The sequence below is a fragment of the Lipotes vexillifer genome, unplaced genomic scaffold (assembly GCF_000442215.2).
Source record: "Lipotes vexillifer unplaced genomic scaffold, Lipotes_vexillifer_v1.1 scaffold454, whole genome shotgun sequence".
In the NCBI taxonomy this organism is placed as follows: Eukaryota; Metazoa; Chordata; class Mammalia; order Artiodactyla; family Lipotidae; genus Lipotes; species Lipotes vexillifer.
The window spans coordinates 1,596,073-1,620,812 of record NW_006779481.1 but is presented as its reverse complement, the minus strand read 5'-3'; the positions used below and the strand labels follow the sequence as shown (position 1 = coordinate 1,620,812).

Below are 24,740 nucleotides of genomic sequence, written 5' to 3'. Positions count from 1 at the left end.
GGGGAGCGGTGGGGAGCGGTGGGGAGCGATGGGGAGCGGTGGGGAGTGGCAGATGAAGCTTCGCTCTCTCGCCCGCTGCTCACCGCCTGCTGTGCGGCCCTGTTCCTAACAGGCTTCGGACCGGTAGTGGTCTGCGGCCTGAGGGTGGGGGACCCCTGCCTTAAGGGACCCTGAGAAGTGGCTAAGTTCACTTCATTGCCTACTATAGAAGACAAATAGATATACATCTATTTTTATTTAAAAGAATTGAGTCAGGAGATACCTGTATCAGTGTCTTTTATTTATACGTGTGTGTATATATATATACATGTATACACACATTTGAGATGTATATATTTATATATAAACATTATTTATATATAAATATAATTATATAATATTAAGATAATGGAGCAGGTGGTTACAGTTGTAAAGAGTCCCTGGCTGTGATTCTGTCCAGAACTGGGTGCTCCGAGAATGAGCCTGGCAGTGCTGAGTATAATCGGAAAATTGCCTCAAGGATCTAACATTACATGTATTTGTACAAATGGTTTTCAAGCCATTATCAGATATCCCTATACAGAGGTCTCTGATACTCTGCAAAGCTTATGGAAAGGGGTCATCTCAAGATGTTCTATAATTGGCTATCTGTAGGTGTTCTTCTGATATACCACTTGACTGTTCATTTGTGGCTGATGTGCTTTGTACTTTTCATTTATAGTGCTGGGATTTTGTTTTTCAGATACAGGAAAAGAAAGGTCATGTGCTGAAAATCTATGTGAACACAACTGTACCCAATTAAGTGAAGGAGGATTCATCTGCTCCTGTAGAGCTGGGTTCGAAGCCAATAGTTTCGACAGAAACTCCTGTGAAGGTAGAGTATATTTCCTCCACTTCCTATTAGGGAGAACCTTGTACTTTTTAGATTCTCCATGCATTCCCTTTTACTAAACATGGTTTAGTTCCCTTCATGGGGCTAAGCTCATGGTCCTAGCTCATGATCTAGGACCATGACTCAAGGATGCCAGCTGCTTTTTCCCCAGGCTATCTTACTGGTGCCTTGCAGAGCATTGGGCCATAGCTCATCTTCAGTAATGTCTGTGAAATTGATATGATTAATGAAGACCTGAGTGATGATGGCTATTTATTGTACCAGTGTCTGAGATCAAATTTTCTTTTTTTTTTTCTTTTTAACGTCTTTATTGGAGTATAATTGCTTTACAATGTTGTGTTAGTTTCTGCTGTATAACAAAGTGAGTCAGCTATACAACACAAGCCTTACTTTCTTCAGACAACACGTATTTATTACATACCTCCTTACGTCAGACGGAAATGAGTTCCCAGGTGTGGAGTCCTAAGGGAGCTTATCAAGAATGGTAAATATCAAGTATGATTTTAGGTGTATTTGATCATTTGAATTTACTGTTCCTATCTCATGATGTGCCATACTCAGATGATTAGAATAGTCCTTTTAAGGGCTGAAGCTTAAGAACTCAGTTGAAAAAACCAATCAATGACTTCCCTTTCTGAAGCCAATTAGCAGGAGGGAAGTGGTACCAAATATCAACAGCACAACAGCTGCTTCCCCAAAGGGAAAATCTTGTTCTGCTGTTGTACAGAGTCAGACTGCTTCCGTTTAAGTCTGGTCTTTGGGACTTTGGGTTCAATAATAGTCCCTACCTCAGAGAGTCTTGTTGGAAGATTAAATGAGGAAAAAACATGAAAAGCATGTGAAACAGTGTCTGAAGCTTGGTCAGTGTTCCACAAACATTGGCATCATTGCTTATGTTCATCTGCACTCTTCTCATCCTTATTGCTCGTGAAATATGGATTTAAACAGAAGCAGGGTCTCTAAGGAATGGATGGGAGCAGATGTTGCCCACTTGGTTTTATTTTGCCTACAGATGTCAACGAATGTGAGCAATTTGGGGTTTGTCCCCAGAACTGCCTTAACACCAAAGGAAGTTTCGAGTGTTCCTGCGCTGAAGGGTTCAGGTCCGTGACTGACAGCCACGGAGGACGGTGTGCAGCTGACGGTAGGATGGTTGACCTCGGGATTAACTGATGTACTCAGCAGTGCTGATGAGTACAGTATACCAGGAAATAAACTTTAGAGTCTTATTTTGTAAATTCACCAGCTACTTCTCTTCCAACACCCATCCACTCTCTTCTCTCTCCTCCCCTGCCAACCCCCCAACAAATACATAGGAGTTAAAACAAGAGTCAGGGGTTACGTATTATTCTGGATTTAGCCTCTGGTCCACCTGGATAAAAACTTCAAAAAGTGGACAAGATGTCACTCTCCAGAGGATTCAAACAACAAGTGCTTCCCTGTAGCATGGTGGTCACCAAAAGCTCCCAGTCCACTGAGGTCAAGGTTTGAGGCCCAGTAATCCAAAGCGGGTCACAAAAAACATTCCATTCAATGGGTCGCAGTCAGTTGGGGCAAATCAGGGACATTCTGTTGAGAAATGTCTTTTTATTGTTCATGGACTACTGATCACAGACAGAAAGCATCTGGCTTATTTGCGACTTCAATCATTAGCTCTACATTTTAGGTTAATGCCAATATTTGAGAATCAGGCCTAAGTGAAAGCAGTAATAAATACTAGATAGAAATGACAATAAAAGTCAGAAGTATCATAGTCCAGATTTCCAGAGGTCTGATCTAAATCAACATATCTCAGTTAAGGGGTCTTTACGGTCTTATAGATTTGAATGTAAAGTTTGTAAATGAGTTTAAGGACTTGATAAGAAAATAGCATTTTTATTTTGCAAATGAAGGGTAAAATGGCTGTTCAATTTCTTCATACAAATTGGGCTTTTAAAGCACACATTTGACTAGCATACTTAAATATTTTACCCTCCAAGCATTTTTGACACTGAAGGAAAACTAGGATAAAGGCATTTGAACAGTTGGTGTGGTAATTAAGCAGCAAATTAGAAAATGTTTAACTCTTAACTGACGAGATGACTGAAATAAATTAGAATATTTATATAAAACATTATGTCAAGATAAAGGAAATATATAAAATGAACTTTCAAAAGTTACTTAAGTTAGATTCAACTGACATTATGCAAGTAAATTAAATTTTAAAAATTCTAGGCAGTGCATCTTGGAATGAGTCACCATTTACATAGCTGCTTTAAGTAAAAAAAATTTTTTTTAAACCAAGAACAAGCTGTTTTTTGTCATTAGCTAGAAGCTAAATTGGGTCACAGAGCTGATTGCCTGCTAAAAGAATCATTAAAATCTGTCAGTAAAGAATGGGAAATGAGGACTTCCGGGTAAACTTTTAGTATGACTCTACATATTGTATTTCTTCTGTGAGACTGAATGTCTACAATCTTGTCTGTTTTACTGTCAGTGAAAAAAAAATCAGTGAAAAAGAAGTAGCTATCCAGGGGTCTCAGTCTTGGCTTAGCTTTAAACTGTTGCCTAAAGATAAAGAACTGATAATATCCCTAACAGAAATGTTAGCTTTCTACCTGAAATGGAGACAAGGATGTCGACAGTCACAGATTTTGCAACCCAGTTGATGGTCCGCTCTATTCATTAACAGAGATCAAGTTTTAGAAAATTTCATTTTTGTTTTGTTTTGTTTTGTTTTTTAAGGGCAGGGAGGATATCTTCTGTTTTATATCCTACTGTTATAAATAAAAGTTCAGGTAGCATTCAAACAGATTAATCAGCCCTTCATTTGTTTACAGGTTACCCTCCTTTGCTGCTACTGCCCGAAAACGTGCGAATTCGAAAATACAATCTCTCATCTGAGAAGTTCTCAGAGTACCTTGAAGACCAGGAACGCATTCAGGCTATGGATTACGATTGGGATCCAGAGGGCACAGGCCTCAGTGCGTATGAACTGTGGCATCGGTCATTGATAGCAGTTGAATACATTGAATTATAAAGTGTTGAACTTTGGGGAATTTATTTCTAATGAGTGAATGTTGTTGCCTGAGTGGAAGAGGATGCTGCCCCCCCGCCCACCCCAAGCATGCTCCAGACAATTTAGCTGTGGCCGTGCGTCCCAGCCAGTGTTTCCCACCTTCTCACGGAACCTTCTCCCATTTCTGGGGACTGTCCTTTCAGGATCACCTCATGTCCCTTTGTTTACTATCTCCTTGTCTTTGCCCTTGCCTTCCCCACCGTTGTACACTTGGAAAATTCCTACTCAAAGACCCAGTTCAAAGTCACCTCCCCTCTGAGGTCTTTGATAATCCCTCCTGGCACAGTTCTGTGAGCCTGTAGCATTTTATACACGCTTCTACTAAAGCACATGTTATGTTGAGTTATAGCTAATTGTCCACGTATTTTTCTCCCTACATCTTAACTGTGTGCTCTTTGGAGACAGAGATTGAATCGAATTCATCTCTACATGCCTGGCATCTGACTCAGGATCTAGTACAGTGTGTGTGGTGGGTGTTCAATGAAGGAAAAATGAATGATGCTTACCGTGGAGTCTCTCATGGCTCTGTATGGCGTGTGGGAGACGGTAGTGGGGCAGGAAAACTTGTGTTCTATGCCTGTCTCCCTCATCTACTAGCTATATGACCTTAAATAATTGTAACAATTCTCTGGATCTCCATTTCTTATCTGTAAAATAAAAGCAGTAATCTTGTTCGGCCTGCCTCCCTCTGAGAGTTGTTTTGAAAACCAAGTGAGATGACCGATATGAAAATGCTTTGCAAACTAACTATGTAAGATTTATTGCTGTTGTGTTTTCACATTTCACTATACAATACAATGAAATTTTCAAGAATGGTTCAGGGAACTTCCCTGGCAGTCCAGTGGTTAAGACTTCGCTTTCCAGTGCAGGGGGTATGGGTTTGATCCCTGGTCAGGGAGCTAAGATCCCACATGCCTCGCGGCCAAAAAACCAAAACATAAAACAGAAGCAGTATCATAATAAATTCAGTAAAGACTTTAAAAGTGGTCCACATCAAAAAAAATCTTAAAAAATAAAAAGAATGGTTCATACCTAGGAAAGTATGTGCCTTGAAAGTCACAGTCTTCCTATGCTTTTGTTTTTTTTTTTTTAACATCTTTATTGGAGTATAATTGCTTTACAATGTTGTGTTAGTTGCTGCTGTATAGCAAAGTGAATCAGCTATACGTACACATACATCCCCGTATCCCCTCCCTCTTGCGTCTCCTTCTTCCTATGCTTTTTAAAATGCCTGCTGTCCAATATCCTTTAGTCTATACATAAAATAAGACTTCTCATCTACACAGCTCCTTTACTGCTAGTATGGACTCAAACTCTTTTTTTTTTTTTTTTTTAGAAGACAGTAAAGCAGAGTTGGAAGAAGTCAGAATGAGGAAATTTTTTTTTTAATTAATTAATTACTTTATTTATTTTGGGCTGTGTTGGGTCTTCGTTTCTGCGCGAGGGCTTTCTCTAGTTGTGGCAAGCGGGGGCCACTCTTCATTGCGGTGCGCGGGCCTCTCACTGTTGGGGCCTCTCTTGTTGCGGAGCACAGGCTCCAGACGCGTAGGCTCAGTAGTTGTGGCTCACGGGCCCAGTTGCTCCGCGGCATGTGGGATCTTCCCAGACCAGGGCTCGAACCCGTGTCCCCTGCATTAGCAGGCAGATTCTCAACCACTGCGCCACCAGGGAAGCCCCGCGGACTCAAACTCTTAACAGTTTGCCCCTCGTTTATCTATATGTTCTGTTTTGGAAACTAGAACGTGATCCTAATGGGGGCAAATAGGCTGAAATATATTTTAATGGATTACCTTCAAATAGAGAGGACTAAGTATCAATAAGTTATCAATTGAAGCATTTGTAGCTAATAGCTCAAGTATGATAGATTTTGAGGTTTGATCATACTGGTTAAATTGAATTATTAGTATTATAGGAACACCGAAGAGGTAGAGGTGTCAGTGAATGAACAGTACGTCACCTGATTAGAACCAGTTTCTCCCTTACCTGGTGTTCCTAACAGGAAACTGACCTGTGTGTCTTGCCTCCGCAGGTGTTGTATATTACACTGTGCTAGGGCACGGCTCTAATTTTGGTGCTATCAAACGTGCCTACATCCCCAACTTTGAATCTGGCAGCAATAATCCTGTGAAGGAAGTTAACCTGGATCTGAAATACATAGTGCAGCCAGATGGATTAGCAGTGGACTGGGTTGGAAGGTAAGTTTAACCTCATTCTCCTCTTGCCTATTCTATCTTCCTGGCCAGATCTCCCCTCTGCTCACCATGGCACATGAGTTAAACTGGCCCAGATTATGGGCACACTCAGCCTCAGGGGCAGCTGGGTGATGCCTGGGCTTCCTGTAGCCTCAGCAACTACCTCTGCTTCCCCATTGTGTCATATAAACATCATCACTTCCTATATTCTATGTGTGCCATGAAAATTTTAGGAAAGCCCCACGGTCAAGATTTTATATTTTATCTAGGAGAGCATTCTTGCCAACAGAGTTCTGGATTCCAAAATGAACTTTCGGTATGGCAGCGCTGTCCATTTTGTGAAGAAATGGGACAGACTTACGTTCTACCAGCAAAGCAGTTGAGATGAAACATGTTTCTTTATGGTATTGTTTTGAGGAGGAACAATCCACATGGTGTGTTTTTAGGAGGCTATGTTGTCTGAACAGATTGGAAATTTGACTTCCCTGTATAATCTTTGGGTTTGAGTTAATAGAGCTGTTAGCTTTGATCTGCTCTTCTACTCCTTCTAGAACTTCAGGGACCAGAGCCAGACATTTTGGACGATACCTAAATAAGAACCTTAAGTAGGTTTGTCATCAGATACACGCATGAGAGGCAAACTGATGTGGAAGAATTAATAAGCTCCTTCTTCAAGGAAGAGCCTTGGGTTGGAATGACGTTTGTGGGAAAGTAATTACATTACAATCAGAATTCAACCGTTTGTAGAACCTCTTATGTCCTTGAAATGAGCTAATAAAGGAAAATGTTTGCTGCACTCTGGGAGAACAGAGAATCCTTTGTAGTATTAATTAATTTTCACCTTTTCGCTCACTTGTCTGGTGCTCTTGGAAGACTTGAGCATCTCTGCAGAAGTTAAGTAGGTCCCACTGCGCCTGCAGCGTAACAGGAGACTCATTTCAGCAACTTCTGTCAGGAAACAGGAGTTCAGAGAGTCATGAACTGGAAACTCTAGACTTTAGCGCTTCCTTCTTCAAACCAACCAACCAAGATCTGTCTTCTTGTTTGAAATTTTACCTCTTTCTCAGCCTTAATGAATGAGTAAATTTAAGCAACTGCTGGAACTCTTTCTGCTTGTTAGAGACTGAGACCTGAAGCCTTAGGGATGGAATAAGGGCAGGATGGCTTTGCTGAGTTTGTTATTTTGAATGGCTATTTCCACTCATCCTTGGAGCTGATGCCAGATTCCTAGTGATTCCAATGGGCTCTTGGCTGAGGAGGAAGCCAACTCACAGGCAGTCAGAATGAAAGGCCAACAGTGCCTCACAACTCCTATCTAGAAGCAATTGTCTCATAATAATGCTGGATGTGAGGTTCATCATCATTACCAATCCTGGCTGATACAGCTGCTTTGGCTGAATATCCCCTTCATCCGATACCCCATCACTTGTAACTTTCTACAGATGTCCCTTTGGCTGAAGAGATCGGGGCATTCCTGGGAAAGGGAGGCTGTGCTCTCATCACTGGTGTCTCAGTAGCTGTCTTCCTGGCCAGAACTTCCAAACCAAATGCTCTCATCTTCACACCTCTTCCCCAGAAGTCCAGTCTAGACTTTTCAATTGTTTAACTTTGTCTCTCTAAATTCAGGCATATTTACTGGTCAGATGCCAGGAGTCAGCGGATCGAGGTGGCTGAACTTGACGGAAGGTACAGAAAGTGGCTGATTTCCACTCAACTGGATCAACCAGCTGCAATAGTTGTGAATCCCAAACTAGGGTAAGTACGTGAAGGAGTCCTTAATGTTCTAGATATTTTCCACTGGATTCTCAAAAAAATTATATCTTCAGTTATTTTTTCCTAATTGTACTGAAATTGTCCTTGGACTTTTTTGAGTGGCACCTATGACTATTTTCAAGAATTATAATATGCCCTAAAGATCACTTAGGACAAAACAGGCTTCAGAAGATGGACACTGTGTCAGGGGAAGGCCTCTGGCCACTTTTTCCACAGCCCAGTTTGTCTAAAACCCACACATTTCTCAACAGAATTTAAGGATTGAGCAACACCTGATGATTGGTTTAGACTAGACATTGCAAAGTGGTGGCTGTTGGGCTAAATATGGCCCATACACTTATTGGACTTGAACTTCACAGAGCTTTAAGTTTTGTTTTGTTTTGTTTTTTGTAAACTTAGTAGATAACATTTAAATTAAAAATAAATATTTGTATTTTTGGCTTGAAAAATCAGAAGAACTGGTAAAGTTAGGTAGGTATGCCTTCCTTGATGCGGTATTGCCTGGAACTCTTAGACAGGGCTTTGCTTGATGCGGTGTTTGCCCATCACTCTACATTCATAACTGCCCTGTTCCACCCATTTATCTTGCCTGCCTGATCCTTTCTAGGTATTTATAGGGTACAGTCCCTGGTCTGCTCAGTTCCTCTACAATTAAGTATTAATTGCATGCAAAGTAATACCTTTTCAAAGAGTTAGAATGTAAGCTCCGTGAGGGAAGGAATCTGTTTTGTTCTCTGATACGTTCCAAACACAGGATAGTGGCTTCTCACACAGCGGGCATTCAAGAAATATTTTTTGAAGAATGAACAGCTTTTGTGAGTATATATTTTAAAAGGTCTGGATATATATCTTTGGACAGGGCTGGCCAGTTTCTATTGGGAAAGTGCAGTTCTCAGGAAGGATAGATCACAGATGCACAGCCTCCCCCCTTTCTCTCCCTGTCTTGTGTAAAGTATAAAAATAGCATCATTTAGGACCCAAGGCTCTTTGAAAACCAGTTGATTTCTCCACTAGATGAAATGCTGCCATGAGGAAACCTTCTGTTTCAGGTTTATGTACTGGACTGATTGGGGCAAAGAACCTAAAATCGAGTCTGCTTGGATGGATGGGCAGCGTCGGAAAGTCCTGGTTCAGGAGGACCTCGGTTGGCCAACCGGCCTTTGTGTAGATTATGTGAATGGTGACCGGATCTACTGGAGTGACCTCAAGGAGGACATTATTGAAACCATCAAATATGATGGGACCGATAGGAGAATTGTTGCAATTGCAGGTTAGAAATTTCACTTAGAATTTCATATATTAAATAATTAATGTATTTCCAGTCTCTTTGCCCATTTTCGTAAGAAGGAACCCTAATCTTAGGAGATGCTTTCTATAGTTTCTTAGATACCACTCCGCCCAGCTCCCAGCTGCTGATTTAACTGCAAATGAATCTATTAGCAATTATTAAGTCCTTTTTGTCCTTTTTGTATAATTAAAAAAACCTGCTATCAGCAGCAGATGTTGAAATAACTGTTTCTTGTTAGGTTGCTCTGATAGAGATGGCCATCATGTGTTCCAATGGTAATCCGTGTCTAACCACTTCTAGGTACATTCGTTTTTAATGTGCTAGATTGCTTTTTATGCACAACTGGAAACATCTAGGAGAGAAGCATTTTGTTTTCTTATCTAGACTCTACAGAACTACAACAATCCAGCACGTAACAGGTTTTTCTGATAAGTGGTGTCTTCTGTTCACAGACAAAAAAGATCTCTGCCCTACAGATTGTTTTCTAAACATAAAATAAAATCAGCAACTTGAAAGTGAGCGAGTCCCCTATAATTGGTGTCATTCGGTAGGCAATGATCTATTTTAATTTGTCATCTTGATCTCCTGGTGCAGCACACTTTCATGGTCGTGTGTACAGAGAGTCTGCCTGAATGTTGCTGGAATTTTAAGGCGTTGCCTAAGAGATTGATCCAAGCAGTTTGACTTCTGACATAAAAGTGGGGCTCAGGTATCTTCTTTTCAGTAACCTTGTTTTGTTTTGCTTTTCCCCTGTGGGTGAACAGCCATGACCCCTTATAGTCTGGACATCTTCGAGAGCCAGTTATACTGGACATCTAAGGATAAGGGAGAAGTATGGATCCAAGATAAATTTGGGCGAGACGAGAAAGAGAAATTGCTGGTAGTGAACCCTTGGCTCACTCAAGTTCGAATATTCCATCAATGGAGATATAATCAGTCAGGTAGTCACCAACCTTATTTCAAATTAATGGCTATATTTCTTTTGGAAAATGGTGGTGGATAATAACAGGCTGATCTCCCTGTGCCTGAAACGTGTGTGTGTGTGTGTGCGCGCACCTGTGTCTGTGTGTATTTTAACCGTTTTGACCAAAGAAGAGAAAATTGGAGGTTGAATGAAATGATGCACACCACCAGCAGGTATGGAGTAAAATACTTCAGTCCTTGTTGCTGCTTGGAGTTGTGGGGTTGTACTCTTAGACCACAGAATCCAGTAGGTGTCAGACCCCCTGCTAAATGTGAGTTGGGTTGCCAAGTCACGTAATAGGCTTCGTGGACATCAGAAGTCTTACCCACTCTAGCAATTGCAAGGCCAGGCTAGTCAAGTCATCCTGAGCTATGTGAGCCTTAGCTTAAAGCTTGAAGGATGCATTTCTATATCCTCCCTTCTTTCTCATTTTCTGAGCTCTGGGTCCTGCTTCCTCATGTTACCTGTTCTCATTCATCCTTCATCATTGTGTGGAGTAATGGGAAAGGGAAAGGACATTATCTTTCTCCCGTGGGCACATTTTTATTCACTGATGTCTTTAATGATTTTTATTTCAGACATAGGTAATTATATATCAAAATATTCTATCAAATCTTTTTTTTGGGAAATATCTTCCTTTTTTAAAATTAATTTTTATTGGGGTATGGTTGCTTAACAGTGTTGTGTCAGCCTCCACTGCACAACAAAATGAATCAGCCATCCTCATGCAGATAACCCCTCCCTTTTGGACTTCCTTCCCATTTAGGTTACCACAGTGTATTAGGTAGAGTTCCCTGTGCTGTACAGTATGTTCCCATCAGTTGTCTATTTTAGAGAGTATCAATAATGTATAGTGGGGAAAGGACATATTTGAAGTGAGGAAAGGAAATAGACTTTTATTAAGTTCTGTATGTGAGATTCTCTCTTCAGGATTAACCCAGACATCTGCTTCTTCAATTAATCTTCTCCCAAACTTATAAAGAGGTTTAATTCTCATCTCACAAGTAAGGAAACTGACAATAGGAAAGATTTAGTAACTGGTGCGCCCAAGTCACACAACCAGCGGATAAGCTTTAAACCCAGAAATGGTTTTTAAACTCAATGCCATTCACCCCAAAGCTCAGCACCTTTCTGTTCTGGTCCAGCTATCGGTGTACCCAATTCCAGATTGCATTCTGTGGCTGTGTGGCCTTTGACAAGTCACCTCCCTTCCGATCCCTGCATGTGAAACAGATGTGGAGCCTGAGGTCCCCCTGAGGTCTCTGATACTCTGAGAGCCTGAATCAGTCTTGACAAACTGAAGTGCAGGACGGAGGCTCCCAGGAGATTACACTGGCGGCAAATGCCTTTTCTAGGGATTCGCCCCCTTGTGTCGCTGGTAGTGATTACCCTTCTTCAGACCTTCCCCCAAACATTCCAGACCCCATTGACATAATAGCTCTTGTGTCCTAAATGCTCCTGCAGCTCTTACGTTTGGCAGTTTCAAGGGCAGGAGGGGAGAGCCCAGTATACCTGCGGAGCCCCCTCTGGCCCCTGTAGAGAGGACAGCCCAGGAGTCAGGCAGAGGAAAATCTGGAGACTTTCCCTGAAAATCATCTCAGCCCGCTGATACTCTGAGCCTCCTTTGCAAAGTGTTGGTTGATGAGTAGGCCAGAGACTCAGCCCAGCTGTGCCAGATTAGCATTTACTCTGGACCAATAGCTCTCCAATTCTAGCACGTGTCAGAAACGTCTAGAGGGCTTGTCGAACACGCCTTCCTGGGTCCCACCTGAGGGGTTTCTGACTTAATAGGCCTGAGGTGGCCTAAGAATTTGCATTTCTGACAAGTTCCCAGCTGATGCTGTTGTTGCTGGGTCAGGAACAACATTGTGAGAATCCCTGCTCTACTCAAAGTGTGGGCCAGGGACCAGGAGCATTGGTACTTTATGGGGGCTGGTTGGAAGTGCAGACTCTCAAGCCCCATCCCAGCCCTCTTGAATCCGATTTTCCAGGTTATTTGTACGACATTAAAATTTGAAAGCTGTGCTCTAGAGAGCTGAAGAAATGGTCATGGGACAGGTTTTTTTCTTTTTTTTTTTTTCTTTGCGGCACGCGGGCCTCTCACTGCTGTGGCCCCTCCCGCCGCGGACGCGCAGGCCCAGCGGCCATGGCCCACGGGCCCAGCCGCTCCACAGCACGTGGGATCCTCCCGGACCGGGGCACGAACCCGTGTCCCCTGCATCGGCAGGCAGACCCCCAACCACTGCACCACCAGGGAAGCCCATGGGACAAGTTTTGAGTGAGGCTTTTTACAGCCATGCGTCTCCATGGTCACGTTTTTGCATGACAGAGAATCAGGATTATAGAATGTTAGTCTGAGAGGGAATTTAGAGACGACCTAATCCTTGGATAAATCATAATATATGCTAAGCTAGTGTTCAGAAGACTCTAGAATTACCTGAGGCGCTTTTAATGGTAATACTTGAGTTCCATCCCAGAGCGATTTAAATCTGGATTTCTGTGACAGGGCATCAATCATTGTGAATAGCTCCCAGGTGATTCTGATAATCATAGCTCTAAATTCCCTAATCTTGCAAATAATGAAAATGAAGCCCAGAAGAAAGTTCTCTGTGGAGAGCAGGGGTGGAAATCACATCCAATGTATGCTTTGGCTGGACCACACTTTATGATCTATCCAAATTTGGGTGATGACAAATCTTGATATAATAATGGGGTCTTACTGACCTTTTAGAAATATCTCAAATTGCTTAGTGCTGGTTGGTTTTTGAGGTCATGCAGTGAACCAGATAGACACCTATCTTCCAAACCTGCCAGAGCAATAGGGGAGATAAATGATGCCAGAAGAAAATGTGAGGGGTACAGAAGTGGGATGGAGAGCACGGGGAGGGACTGTGGCACTTTGCTGGGGTGGCAGGGGAAGGTAGCGTAAATGAGGGTGAGTTGCCAGGTGGCACGTGGCTTAACGGTGTTGGTATGCTGCCCGGGCTCTGATGTCACCTGGCCGCAACTCAGTGGATGGGCATGTCCTTGGTAGGGGTATTCGTTCCCTCCTCAGGAACTAACCACTGTTCTCTTCTGCTTTCCAGTGCCCAACCGCTGTAAAAAGGTCTGCAGCCACCTTTGCCTTCTGAGACCTGAGGGATACACGTGTGCCTGTCCCCAAGGCTCCAGATTTATAGAAGGAAGCGTCACTGAGTGTGATGCAGGTAGGGACACTGCCTGGGCAGCCATGGGGGCCTGGGAGAGCTCCTTTGCCTTCATTAGTAGGTTCCCTTACCCATGCTTCACCTTTTTCAGGAGCATGAAGAATCCCTGTTTACTGGTCTCTTGCAGAATAGAGTGGGGATGGCTAGAAAGAGGGATGGGAGATGTGGAAAATATGAACAGAGCTGAGTGGGACTTAAGGGGCCGAACAGATCTCGTGTTCCAATGATTTCTGAGAATTATTTGCCAAGATCTGCAGAGATTTAGATCCAGTGCCCCTAAATCGACTGTTGTGTTGTCTATAAAGACATTTTGAAGAGTGAGTTTCCTATAAGGCCTCTTCCTCCTTTCTCCACCCCATACTGGATCCCAATCGCCCCAGAATCTATTCAGTCTTAACGGGAGCTCCTCAAGGTGGAGAACCAGGCTCCTGAGGTGAGACGGGGGCACTTATCCAGTACGGAGGGGAGGCCTAGAGGAGGTTCACTGGTTTTCCCACATGCTCATTTCAAAGTTTGGGCAACTGAAAAAGGGCCACGTTTTAACATGTACCTTATGCTCTTGGGAGATGGAAGCTGGACGTAAGTAAGTAAGTAAGCAGTGGTTTAATTCTCATCCCAAATGCTATAGATGATCTATTCTTGGCAAGACCTTTCTTCAGTGACTTTTAAATTAAGGAGTTAATAAACCATAGGGAGTAACTAGTTAGTATCCCTAAGTAGTATCCAATGCTTGATAAGGGTGTTAGAAAATCATCCTGCAGTTCACTAGTGGCCCATTTTATGGCTCACATCTTTGGGCCCTTCCCCCTGCCTTAGCTGATGGGGAAATGAAGAGGCGTAACCATGTTCTGCCACCAGGGGGCGCAAGCGGTTAAACAAGGCACCTCCTGTTGACTTCCCCACCAGGCTGAAAAGTTGGCAGGTTTAGAGCACGAACTCAGCAAGTAAAAACTGCCCCCTCCCCTTCCCCTATCCCCGCTCTTATCCCAATGCTACTGGGGGAATATTGGCAAGATTACAATATTTAGCAAGGGCAATTTTGAAGGTCTTAAAAAATGAGGAGATCTCCAAATGAGGAGATGTCCATTAAGCGGCTATTTATCTGTCTACATGTCCGTTTATTTTTTATTTTTTTATTTTTTATTTTTTATTTATTTATTATTTTTTTTTGCGGTATGTGGGCCTCTCACTGTTGTGGCCTCTCCCATTGTGGAGCACAGGCTCCGGACGAGCAGGCTCAACGGCCATGGCTCACGGGCCCAGCCGCTCCACGGCATGTGGGATCTTCCCAGACCGGGGCACGAACCCGTATCCCCTGCATCGGCAGGCGGACTCTCAACCACTGCGCCACCAGGGAAGCCCTACATGTCCGTTTATTGATGAATGGATTGCTGATCCTTTGGAGCCTTTAGTGGAAGTTGCGGGGTGTGCCTAAGTTGAATTCTTGATTTTAACTGGGTTCAAAGAGAAGAATTCTGAAAACTTCAAAAGAAAATGTCAATGTTCTGAGAGATTTCCTTTACCACGATGTCCTTTTTAACTATTAGTATATATTCTGGAGTCTAGTATCTCACCACTGTTTTTCGGTGGGGGGGAAATGCTATAAACGGCCTTTTTTTCCCTGCCAAATGTATGTTACTTCCCAAGACCTTATTGATAAAGAAATTCATCTGACTTAAGGGGAAGGTGACATCTAAAAGGGAGACTAATTAGCTGCCCCACCACATGGGCTCCCCACTCCAGCCTTGGGCTGAAGCAGGTTTGCATGGTAGGGGGCTCTGCTGAGCGCCGCTGACTAACACCTGCGTGGCTTTACCCTTCTGCAGCGATCGAAAGTCCTATCATCATGCCCCCTCCATGCAGGTGTATGAACGGAGGAAACTGCTATTTTGACGAGAATGACCTCCCCAAATGCAAGTAAGTCTGAATGCTGTCGGTCTTGCATCTTCTGGGGGGAATTTGAGACCTCAAAGTAGCCAGAAAAACAAGTACAAGAACCTTGCCAGTTCGCTAATTTTCACATCATAACCAGCTTGCCCTCCAATGGGGGAGTCCACAGAGAGCTAAGGCAGTGCTTCTCAAACCATAATGTGCGTGAGAATCACCTGGGGCTCTGGAAAAAAATGCCCATCTCATTTACAGGGATTCTGCATTTCTGACAAGCTCCCGGGAGATGCCACAGAACTGTGGGCCATGCTTTGGGGAGCAAGGAGTTAGAGAAGTGAAACCCCATTTTCCTACTCACCTCAGATTACTAATTATAATTGGATTGTGGGAGAGCAGCTGTCAGCAGAGCTGTTACAGTGCTAGGCGCTCACGAGGGGCAGAGACTGGGCTGAAGATGTGGAGAGCAGAGAATTATCAAGAAAGCTCTTAACGTGGAGCAAGATGCTATTTAACGAAAGCATGTCAAAGGAAAGAACACAATGAAGGTTTGCAGTTCCACTGTCCAAGGAGGAATTCCATAGATTAGAGAAGACACCAATAGGTTTATTTGTTGAGGCTGATTCTGTAGATGGCCACAGGTATTCCCTCAAAAGTGCATTTCCACAGCCAGATCACAATCAGAGCCCAAGAAATCCACAGCTTGTGAATGATTCTTCTTTTCCTTTCAGATGTCCTAGTGCCTACGTGGGAGAATCTTGCGAAATAGGGCTTTCAAAAGGCGTTCCTCCCGGAACAAGTAAGTTTTAAGAATACGAGGGGCATGGGAATGCATCATGGTAACTAAACTGAGTGTTGTGTGTATTCTGTTTAACTCAGTTTTTGAAGAATGAATGGTTCTAGCCCCCAGTCCCTATTGCTAAGACTACTGGCTCTTTTGCTTCTCCTCATGTTCATACGTTTGCGTCTTCTTCCCTCTTTGGCAGCCGCGGCCGTGCTGTTGACGATCATCCTGATCATCATCATTGGAGCTTTAGCGACTTTAGGATTTTTCCACTATAGGAAAACTGGCTCCCTTTTGCCTTCTCTGCCCAAGCTGTCAAGGTCAGTTTCATTAGGTGGAATATTGATTTTAGAAGTCTGTGTGATCTGTAACCACGTAAATAACTTAGTTTTTCTTTTAAGTTAAAAAAGCATCCTAGGCTGTTCACCTATTCTGCGGAAACAAAAAATACTGAACTTAAAGCAGTCACTTCAGATCACAATGTCTTAACTGATTGCTTCTCTGAAGCCTGAGTACAAATCCCATTTTAGAGTCTAAAGGGTTGGATGTTGAGGTTACACTGGAGAACAGCGTCGGCTGTTTGAGGCACCAGGCTTTCTTTCTGCAAGTGCCCAGCTGGTCCTCTCCTCAATCTCAAGCATTCGGGAATGTGCTCGAACATTTCCAGGTCACTAAGGGAATTTATTCCCATACTTGATGTGTAAATGCGAAGTGGGAATCGAGCCTTTCATTTAAGGAAGAGCTAGGAAAAGGTACAAAGAAAGAATCCTATTGCAAAAGATTGTTTTTTAAAAATAATAAGACACTGATTACTTCTTTTCAGCTTAAGCAGTCTTAGCAAATCCTCTGAAAATGGAAATGGGGTGACCTTCAGATCAGGGGATGATGTTAACATGGATATTGGAGTATCTGGTTTGGGGCCCGAGTCTGCTATTGACAGATCAATGGCGATGGTGAGTTTGGTCTCAAAGTGACTATTTGAAGGTTATCATTTTTACTGTTTTATCAAAGAAACACTTCTTATAAAGAATAAAATTCACCTAGAAAAAAATGAAATACTGTATGCCCCCTCACTATACCAAGTTAGGAAACATTAGGTTTGTTGTAGAAATGTGTCTAAAAACATTAGTAATGAAATTGAAATTAACCCCTGATCTAAGCCACACTGTTGAACTGGAATCATGAACAGTTTTAAGTTTAATTGGAGTCTTAAACAATCTATGTTTTTTGGGAAACAGGGGAGAGGGACCATGATATTCTGTTTTTATTCGATGACTTTTTGTATGTTTAAAGGAAGAGGCAGGGAAATAACGTTTCCTAGTCTCACATATTTTCCCACCAGTGTGTAGTGTTGGGATAAACAGTGGTTTTAGAGTCAGTGGTTGGTTCAAATCACAACTCTGCCACCTGCTAGGTATGTAATAGTAGGGATGGAGCTTGATCACTCTGTCCCCATCTGTAAAATAATCCCTCCTGTGAGGACCAAATACTTTATGAATGGACTAGTATCCACTGTGAAGTCTACCATCAGTGTTGGGAAATCATTCCCAGTATTCCGCCTCCTGCCCAATCTTTCCTTTTTGTTCCTGCCTAAAGGTACAATATTATCCCTCCTGTCTTCTTTCCCTCTCTCACTCTTCTCTTTGCGCCTCTTCCAGACCCCCACCCTTTTCTCTATGTCCAAAGCCAATCACCAAGTGAGTTATTTGCCTTAAGGAGCCATAGAGAACTCGGATAAGGGAAGAGGGTTTCTGTTCTCCTGACCTGAGGAGTTAGTGCATTTATGTTACTTTATATAACGGTTTGCCTCGTGGAGGCCTTGTGTCTCCATTGGCTTTTGTTGGAGGTGGGGGGCAAGTTCCTTTTGGGTCACTTTGACATAGCGCCTAGCGTACCTCCAGGTGTGAAGAGCACATCCTCCTCTGTGTATGAATCAGATCAGCACGGTATGATCTTTTTTTTTCTTTTTTTTTCTTTTTTCTTTCCCTCCATCAGAGTGAACATTTTGCCATGGACCTGGGGAAGCCACCCATAATATTTGAAAACCCGACATACACCTCCAGGGACACTGCCGTCAAAGTGGCTCAGCCAACAACAACCCCGGTGAGAAATCACAGTCCTTGCTGTCAGGTTTGGCTGTTGCTGGATCTTGTTCTTTGGAATAATGTGCCTTTAGGGTCCTCCCAACCTTCCCTCCATGGAAGGAAGCACACTGGTCACTTCCTCAGCTTCACTCCCTGCAGTAACAGGACTGACCCAAGGACAGAAGGCCTGAAAACAATCAGAATCCTGGGTTTTGGCAGCCATTCTGGGGGTGCCGACGAAGAGCCTTTTCATCCTGAGTGGTCAGAGCAGGAGGTCTGAGTGCATATTCAGAGGCTCGGCAAACACTGTGCCCGACACACATATACGGGCTCTCTGTAAATATCTGTGAACTGAATGAGTGGATGGTCGTCAGGTCATTATGCAGAGGTTTGGGGTACTGGGCACACTCTCTGGGTTCTGACTGGTATCACAAGGGTGTGATTTGAGGTGACCTCCCTGCTTGCCCTTGTCATACTTTTCTGGAAAGTACAAAGGTCTTCGAAGTTGATAGGCAGATACATAAATTTCCTTTGATGAGGCCCTATTACTCACTCATCTTTTAGAGGAACAGGGAGATGAGATAGACGTATGGATGAAGGAATAGAACTCTTCCTTAGGTCTGGATGAACAGCCCCAGTGTCACTGCCAGTGCCTGTCAACTGTTAGTTAGCCTGTCTTTCCTTTGTCAAAACAACTAGGGCCTCGGCAAAATACAGTTTCACTGTTAACACCTAAACTTCTTTTGAACTCACAAGGTATAGTACATTTTAATGTTAAGACAGAAATGTTTATTTTATGAATAGCTTTCTTAAGATCAGCAATATTTGAATCTTGAAAGCATTTTGCCTGATCCTTTAATATCCAGATAGCAAAACCTTAATCACATGATAAAATAGATTTTTGGCATTTTCCCTTGAAATAAAACGAAGCCATGTTTACCAAAACAGTTCCAAGTTAGAGAAGAAATAAAGTGGTGAATGTAAAAATATAGGAAAAGGGGTGAATTTCTACCCTGTAATTTATTAATTATATATCCATGGTAATTTGTGCTTTAAGAGGGGACCTCGGAATCACATGAATGTTACAGAAAATATCTAGAGGGGTATTAATGTCATTATGCCTCTTGTTTTAAAAATTCAACCTCTTTTAAGCAGTCCTGTGAAATTAATAATTTTATTCTAAATATCCAAACGTAAAACTCTCAGTTCACCAATGCGTTTGGAAATAATTCATGCTGTTCTATTAGGATTTGGCTGCCAATATACAACCAGAGTATCCTTTATCTAAAACTATGGTCAACAGTGGGAGTATGGGGCCCTAGAGAACACCATAGAGGTTGCTATTACTACATGAGAGTGTGACCATTGATGGGTGTATTTGCCTCCCAAGATTAAGGCATCAGATAGACAACTTAATAGTTGGTGCTCCTGATTTTGGGGAGACGAGAGTGGTGTTTATTCCTGGACCACAGGGTTGGTCTCATATAATAAAAATGGTGCCTGATCATGTTTGTGGGAGAGCAAGGTGATAAACAGAACCAAAGAGCTGATAAGAAACTTTATAGCAAAAATTCTTTCAAAACTGAATAATGGCCTTCAACATGCACACAGGTAACCGAATCTGGAAATGTGTATAACGAAAACTATGGAAGTGCCATAAACCCTGCTGAATTAGCTCCAGACACAAAACCAACTTCCCCAAGTGCTGGTGAAACTCAGGTAACAGTGACTGACTACTGAAATGATACGGGATTTGGGAAGGACTTTGGAATTGCTGGGTTTATTAATCCTAGGCAAACTAGAGAGACCCTGATAGGCTCATAGAGCCCAAGATGTATAGGCAGTTAGTAAGGATAATTTTATCATAAACTGAAAAACTTTCCACTGAGTAAAGCTACATTCTAGCACTGAGTTGGTAATAATGTTCCTTGTGACATGGGAGGTAAAGCAGAAAAGAAGGGCAGCCATCTTCTGGACCCAGCCTCTTCAAATCAGAGGCGTTTAATTTGACATAACAACTTAGTATGAATAAAGACCTCACTGTGTCAGTGATGCATATAGAGGACCTTTTCCTTTCCCGTGCAATACAATTTTTCTACAGTGTATATCTTTGTTCCCTTAATAATGTATGTTGTTTTTAGCTCTACGCTTGTTACCAATGTTGACCACTAGATGGCACTAATTTACACTCTCTTCATCTATCCATCTGTCCATCTTCCATCTAACCATCCAGCGAACATTACTGCCCTCAATGTGCCAGGCACAGTGTTTAATACAGAAAATTAAAAGAAAAAAGTCCACTAGATGGAGCTTCTCTATCTTGTCTGCAGGCCCTTTGAAATTTGTAAACTGTCTTGTCTACAGAGAGAAATTCAGTAAATAAACTTGATACAAAACATAATAGATAATATATCATTAGTTTTAACAGACACATAGGAAGCTATCTCAGATATAGCTGTTTGATTCTGGGCAACTATTTTACCTCTGAGCACTAGAGTCTTAATGTTTCTCATTGGGGGCACTATTGGCTTATTGGGAGGGGCAGTTCTTTTTGGTACAAAACTATCCTATACATTGCAGGACATTTTAATATTCCTGGCCCCTGTCCACTAAGTGCCAGTAGTGTTTTACCCAATGCATTGTGATCCCAGAAATCACTCCCTCCCCCGCCCCTGGCCCCCGAAAATGCTCTCCCAGTTGAGAACAATAGGATCTGGAATGTCTCAGTTTTAAGGTTCTATGACTTCTGTGAAGTAATATAAAGAAACAAAAGCCCAAGGGTAGTTAGAAATCTTACCACTTTTTACAATCCCTATTCTCAAGTTGCATAATCTATAAACAAAATTGGTATCTGCAAAGTCATGTTGGATTTTCAGCACCTCACAAATTGGATCCTGTTCTGCTTGTTTGCGTCAAAATAAAAGTTGAACTAAATTGATGCTAATGAGGAGAGCTTATAACAAAGGTCACTTTGTCCACCTTTTCATATTCCATTTACTAATTCCTTCACACACACACACACACACACACACACACACACACACGAATGTTGTCTTAGGAATTTCCAGTTTCATATTTTGCATATTTCATATTTTCAAGGGACTGAATTTCTTTTCCTTAAGCTACATTGAAAAGTTTATTTCAAACACTAATTTTCCACAGACACCAGAATACATGAATGTCACATATTTGGTTCCCCAAGTCTGCCTCAACTCCACAGCAGTGCCAGATCTATTTTATATTCTCAACATTTTTTCTCAGTCCATTTCGAGTCTAGTGATCTTCCCTAGGCAGAGTTCTCTCCCAGCTGAGCAGGAAGGGGAGTTGATGGAGATGCTGCAACCTCTGACCTGCACATCAGTCATCAAAAACACTAAGAGACGGGCTCCCCTGGTGGCACAGTGGTTGAGAGTCCGCCTGCCGATGCAGGGGACGCGGGTTCGTGCCCCGGTCCGGGAAGATCCCACATGCCGCAGAGCGGCTGGGCCCGTGAGCCATGGCCGCTGAGCCTGCGCATCTGGAGCCTGTGCTCTGCAACGGGAGAGGCCACAACAGTGAGAGGCCCGCGTACCGCAAAAATAAAACAACAAAAAAAACCCAAAAACAAACAAACAAAAAAAACACTGAAAGAGTCTTTCAAGTGAGAGCAAATGTTTACCAATTATAGTCCTTTTCTTTCTTATCTCCATCTTTGCAGTACATTGGCTCTTCTTCCTTTTTTTTAATCAGTTGAGGCTGAGACCCTCTAAGGTCTGTCCTCCATGGTACATCCAGGGATTTTTCTATGACCTTTGCCTTCTGGGAACTGAGAGAACAGCCAGGGAGGCTTAAAGCAGTAGAAGCCTTTGGTTAGGATGACCCTAGGTTGACCTTAATATGCCAGAGAGGCTCACAGGTTTCTCTTTCATCAATAAATCTGCTCAAAGGACTCAAAGAACATGAAGTCCTGTGACTTAGTCCTGTCATTTTCAAAAGTCGTGTCGACATGCATTGGATTTTCCAAGGAGATGACAATGAAAAGCACCCGCACTTCTCTTGTTAGTAGTTACTCAGCTCCATGTAGCCATTCCATACTGAAGCAATGAGTTTTGGCCTTCCCTATTGAAGTGTAGGTTTCCAGAGGCCGGGCTCTGACCTGAGTGTCTCCATCTTGCCCTCGTGCCAAGTAGGTGTTCATTTAAATGTGGATGAATGGCTTCTTCTCCTGTATTCACATGCTCCCCACTCCTTCACATGTTGGCCCCCTACTTGCACAGAGCAAGAGACAATTCATAAAACACGTGGGCTACCTTAGCTCTGTGGGAGGAGGCTGTTTCCTCATCCCCTGTTCTCTTGTCTCCTTACATCCGGCAGCAGGGCCGTGGCCAGCACTGCTGCCATGGGCAGCTTTTCAGCCAGACAGGGGCCACTCATCATAGACTGGGGTGATTTCTCTTTGGGTTCTTCAGTTTTGAGACCTCCGTTTCCTGGAGGCCCTGCCTACTCCTCTATCTACAATTTAGTTAAATGAGTTTGCTGTGACTGCCTTTCCTCCTCTGCAAAAGAGCATCTACCTCACAGAGTCCTTGGGAAGATTACATCAGAAACTTGTAAAGCTCTTGGAATAGTCCCCGACACATAGTAAGCACTCAATAAATGTTAGTTGTTTTTGTTGCCATTATTATTATTATTATTATTATTTTTTTAATAGAGGTTTTTATTTTTTAATTTTTGCGGTACGCGGGCCTCTCACTGTTGTGGCCTCTCCCTTTTGCGGAGCACAGGCTCCGGACACGCAGGCTCAGCGGCCATGGCTCACGGGCCCAGCCGCTCCGCGGCGTGTGGGATCTTCCCGGACCGGGGCCCGAACCCGCACGCGGACTCTCAACCACTGCGCCACCAGGGAAGCCCGCCATTATTATTATTGATTACAGGAGGAAATGATGGAGCAAGACAGAACATGTTTGAGTTGACCAAGGATCAAGACATTGTTTTAGGAAATGAGAGTTACAATCTGGCTTGTTCCTTAAATTTTCAGGCAGCCCCTGAAGAAATCTCTTGCCTGGCTCTGTCAAAGCTTCTACATACTCTGGGCACAGATTCTGTAAACTGTACACTTCAGATCAAGGATTTTTTTTGAAATTATTAGATAAAAAGAGCCCAGAGAGTTTCAGTTACTGTTCAGGGCCCAGCCGAGGAAGAACTGAACAATTTACTGCATGGGCCAGGTCACGTGGTCCCCGGTCCCAAATTGCTTTCTCCCTCTGTAAGAAGAAATTTTTTTGTTTGTTTGTTTGTTTGTTTTTGTTTTTGCGGTACGCGGGCCTCTCACCGTTGTGGCCTCTCCCGCTGCGGAGCACAGGCTCCGGACACGCAGGCCCAGCAGCCACGGCCCATGGGTCCAGCCGCTCCGCGGCATGCGGGATCCTCCTGTACCGGGGCACGAACCCGCGTCCCCCGCGTCGGCAGGTGGACTCCCAACCACTGTGCCACCAGGGAAGCCCTGTAAGAAGAAAATTTAAAACCTAAGCAGAAGGAAGAAATCCACCAAAAAATTCCATTTACTGAAGGTTTTCTGTTTCCTCTTTTCACTTAGGCAACAAAGTGGAATATCTTCAAACGAAAACCGAAACAAAATGCCAACTTTGAAAATCCATTCTATTCCGAGGTAATTTTTAACAATTTTCTTCAGCCCAGGCATTCTTTCTTAGTATTAACTTGCTAAACCAGGCATACACTCAGATGATTCTGAGCAAATTGGCCAAGATTTGTCTTCTTCACACAAAACCGTGTCCCATCACGTCAGGGGAATAAATGGCTGATTCCTGTTTCTTTGTGGCCTTAGATGGAGAGTGAACCAAAGGTTGGTGCTGCTGTGACCCCACCTCCATCACCTTCTCCCCCTGATAAGATTTCTTGGAAGAAAGGCCCAAGTCCAACCTACAGTGCAACAGAAGATACATTTAAAGACACCGCAAATCTTGTTAGAGAAGACTCTGAGGCATAGCTGTGCCAGCTATTTAGGGAATAATTAGAAACACACTTTTGCACATATATTTTTTACAAACAGATGAAAAAAATTAACATTCAGTACTTTATTAAAAAGATATTTTTTCCCCTGTCCTCCTGTAGTTGGAAATATTTGTGGAAACAATACCTTGTGTGTCTTTTTTATTCATCTCATATTTTTACAAATAATTATCACAATGTACTATATGTATATCTTTGCACTGAAGCTATCTGAAGGTAATGCTATAAATATATTGTATATTTGTAAATTTTGGAAAGATTATCACATCATTAAATTTGCTAATGAAAGTATCTGCTGAATTGGTTGGTGATCATTACAGTAAATGATCCATTGGGACTTCCCTGGTGGCACAGTGGTTGAGAATCCTCCTGCCAATGCAGGGGACACGGGTTCGAGTCCTGGTCTGGGAAGATCCCACATGCCACAGAGCAACTAAGCCCGTGCGCCACAACTACTGAACCCACGTGCTTACAGCCCGTGCTCCGCAATGGGAGAGGCCACCGCAATGAGAAACCCGTGCACTGCAATGAAGAGTAGCCCCTGCTCGCCGCAACTAGAGAAAGCCCACGCACAGCAACGAAGACTAAACGCATCCAAAAATAAAATAAATTAATAAATTAATTTTC

General features: G+C 42.9%; 1 protein-coding gene across 1 annotated transcript in view; it reads left to right on the top strand.

Moving 5' to 3' along the window:
- The window catches only part of LRP2 (LDL receptor related protein 2), a 194,855-nt gene extending 170,765 nt beyond the window's left edge, over positions 1 to 24,090 (top strand). Inside the window, exons 68-79 of the mRNA XM_007452631.1 lie at positions 7,748 to 7,876; positions 8,944 to 9,164; positions 9,947 to 10,123; positions 13,233 to 13,352; positions 15,179 to 15,269; positions 15,968 to 16,035; positions 16,223 to 16,340; positions 16,844 to 16,973; positions 18,016 to 18,123; positions 19,716 to 19,823; positions 23,680 to 23,751; positions 23,929 to 24,090. Of these exons, the coding sequence (XP_007452693.1) occupies positions 7,748 to 7,876; positions 8,944 to 9,164; positions 9,947 to 10,123; positions 13,233 to 13,352; positions 15,179 to 15,269; positions 15,968 to 16,035; positions 16,223 to 16,340; positions 16,844 to 16,973; positions 18,016 to 18,123; positions 19,716 to 19,823; positions 23,680 to 23,751; positions 23,929 to 24,090 (1,504 nt within the window). The remainder of the gene's footprint in view (positions 1 to 7,747; positions 7,877 to 8,943; positions 9,165 to 9,946; positions 10,124 to 13,232; positions 13,353 to 15,178; positions 15,270 to 15,967; positions 16,036 to 16,222; positions 16,341 to 16,843; positions 16,974 to 18,015; positions 18,124 to 19,715; positions 19,824 to 23,679; positions 23,752 to 23,928) is intronic.
- Positions 24,091 to 24,740: the final 650 nt, after the last annotated feature.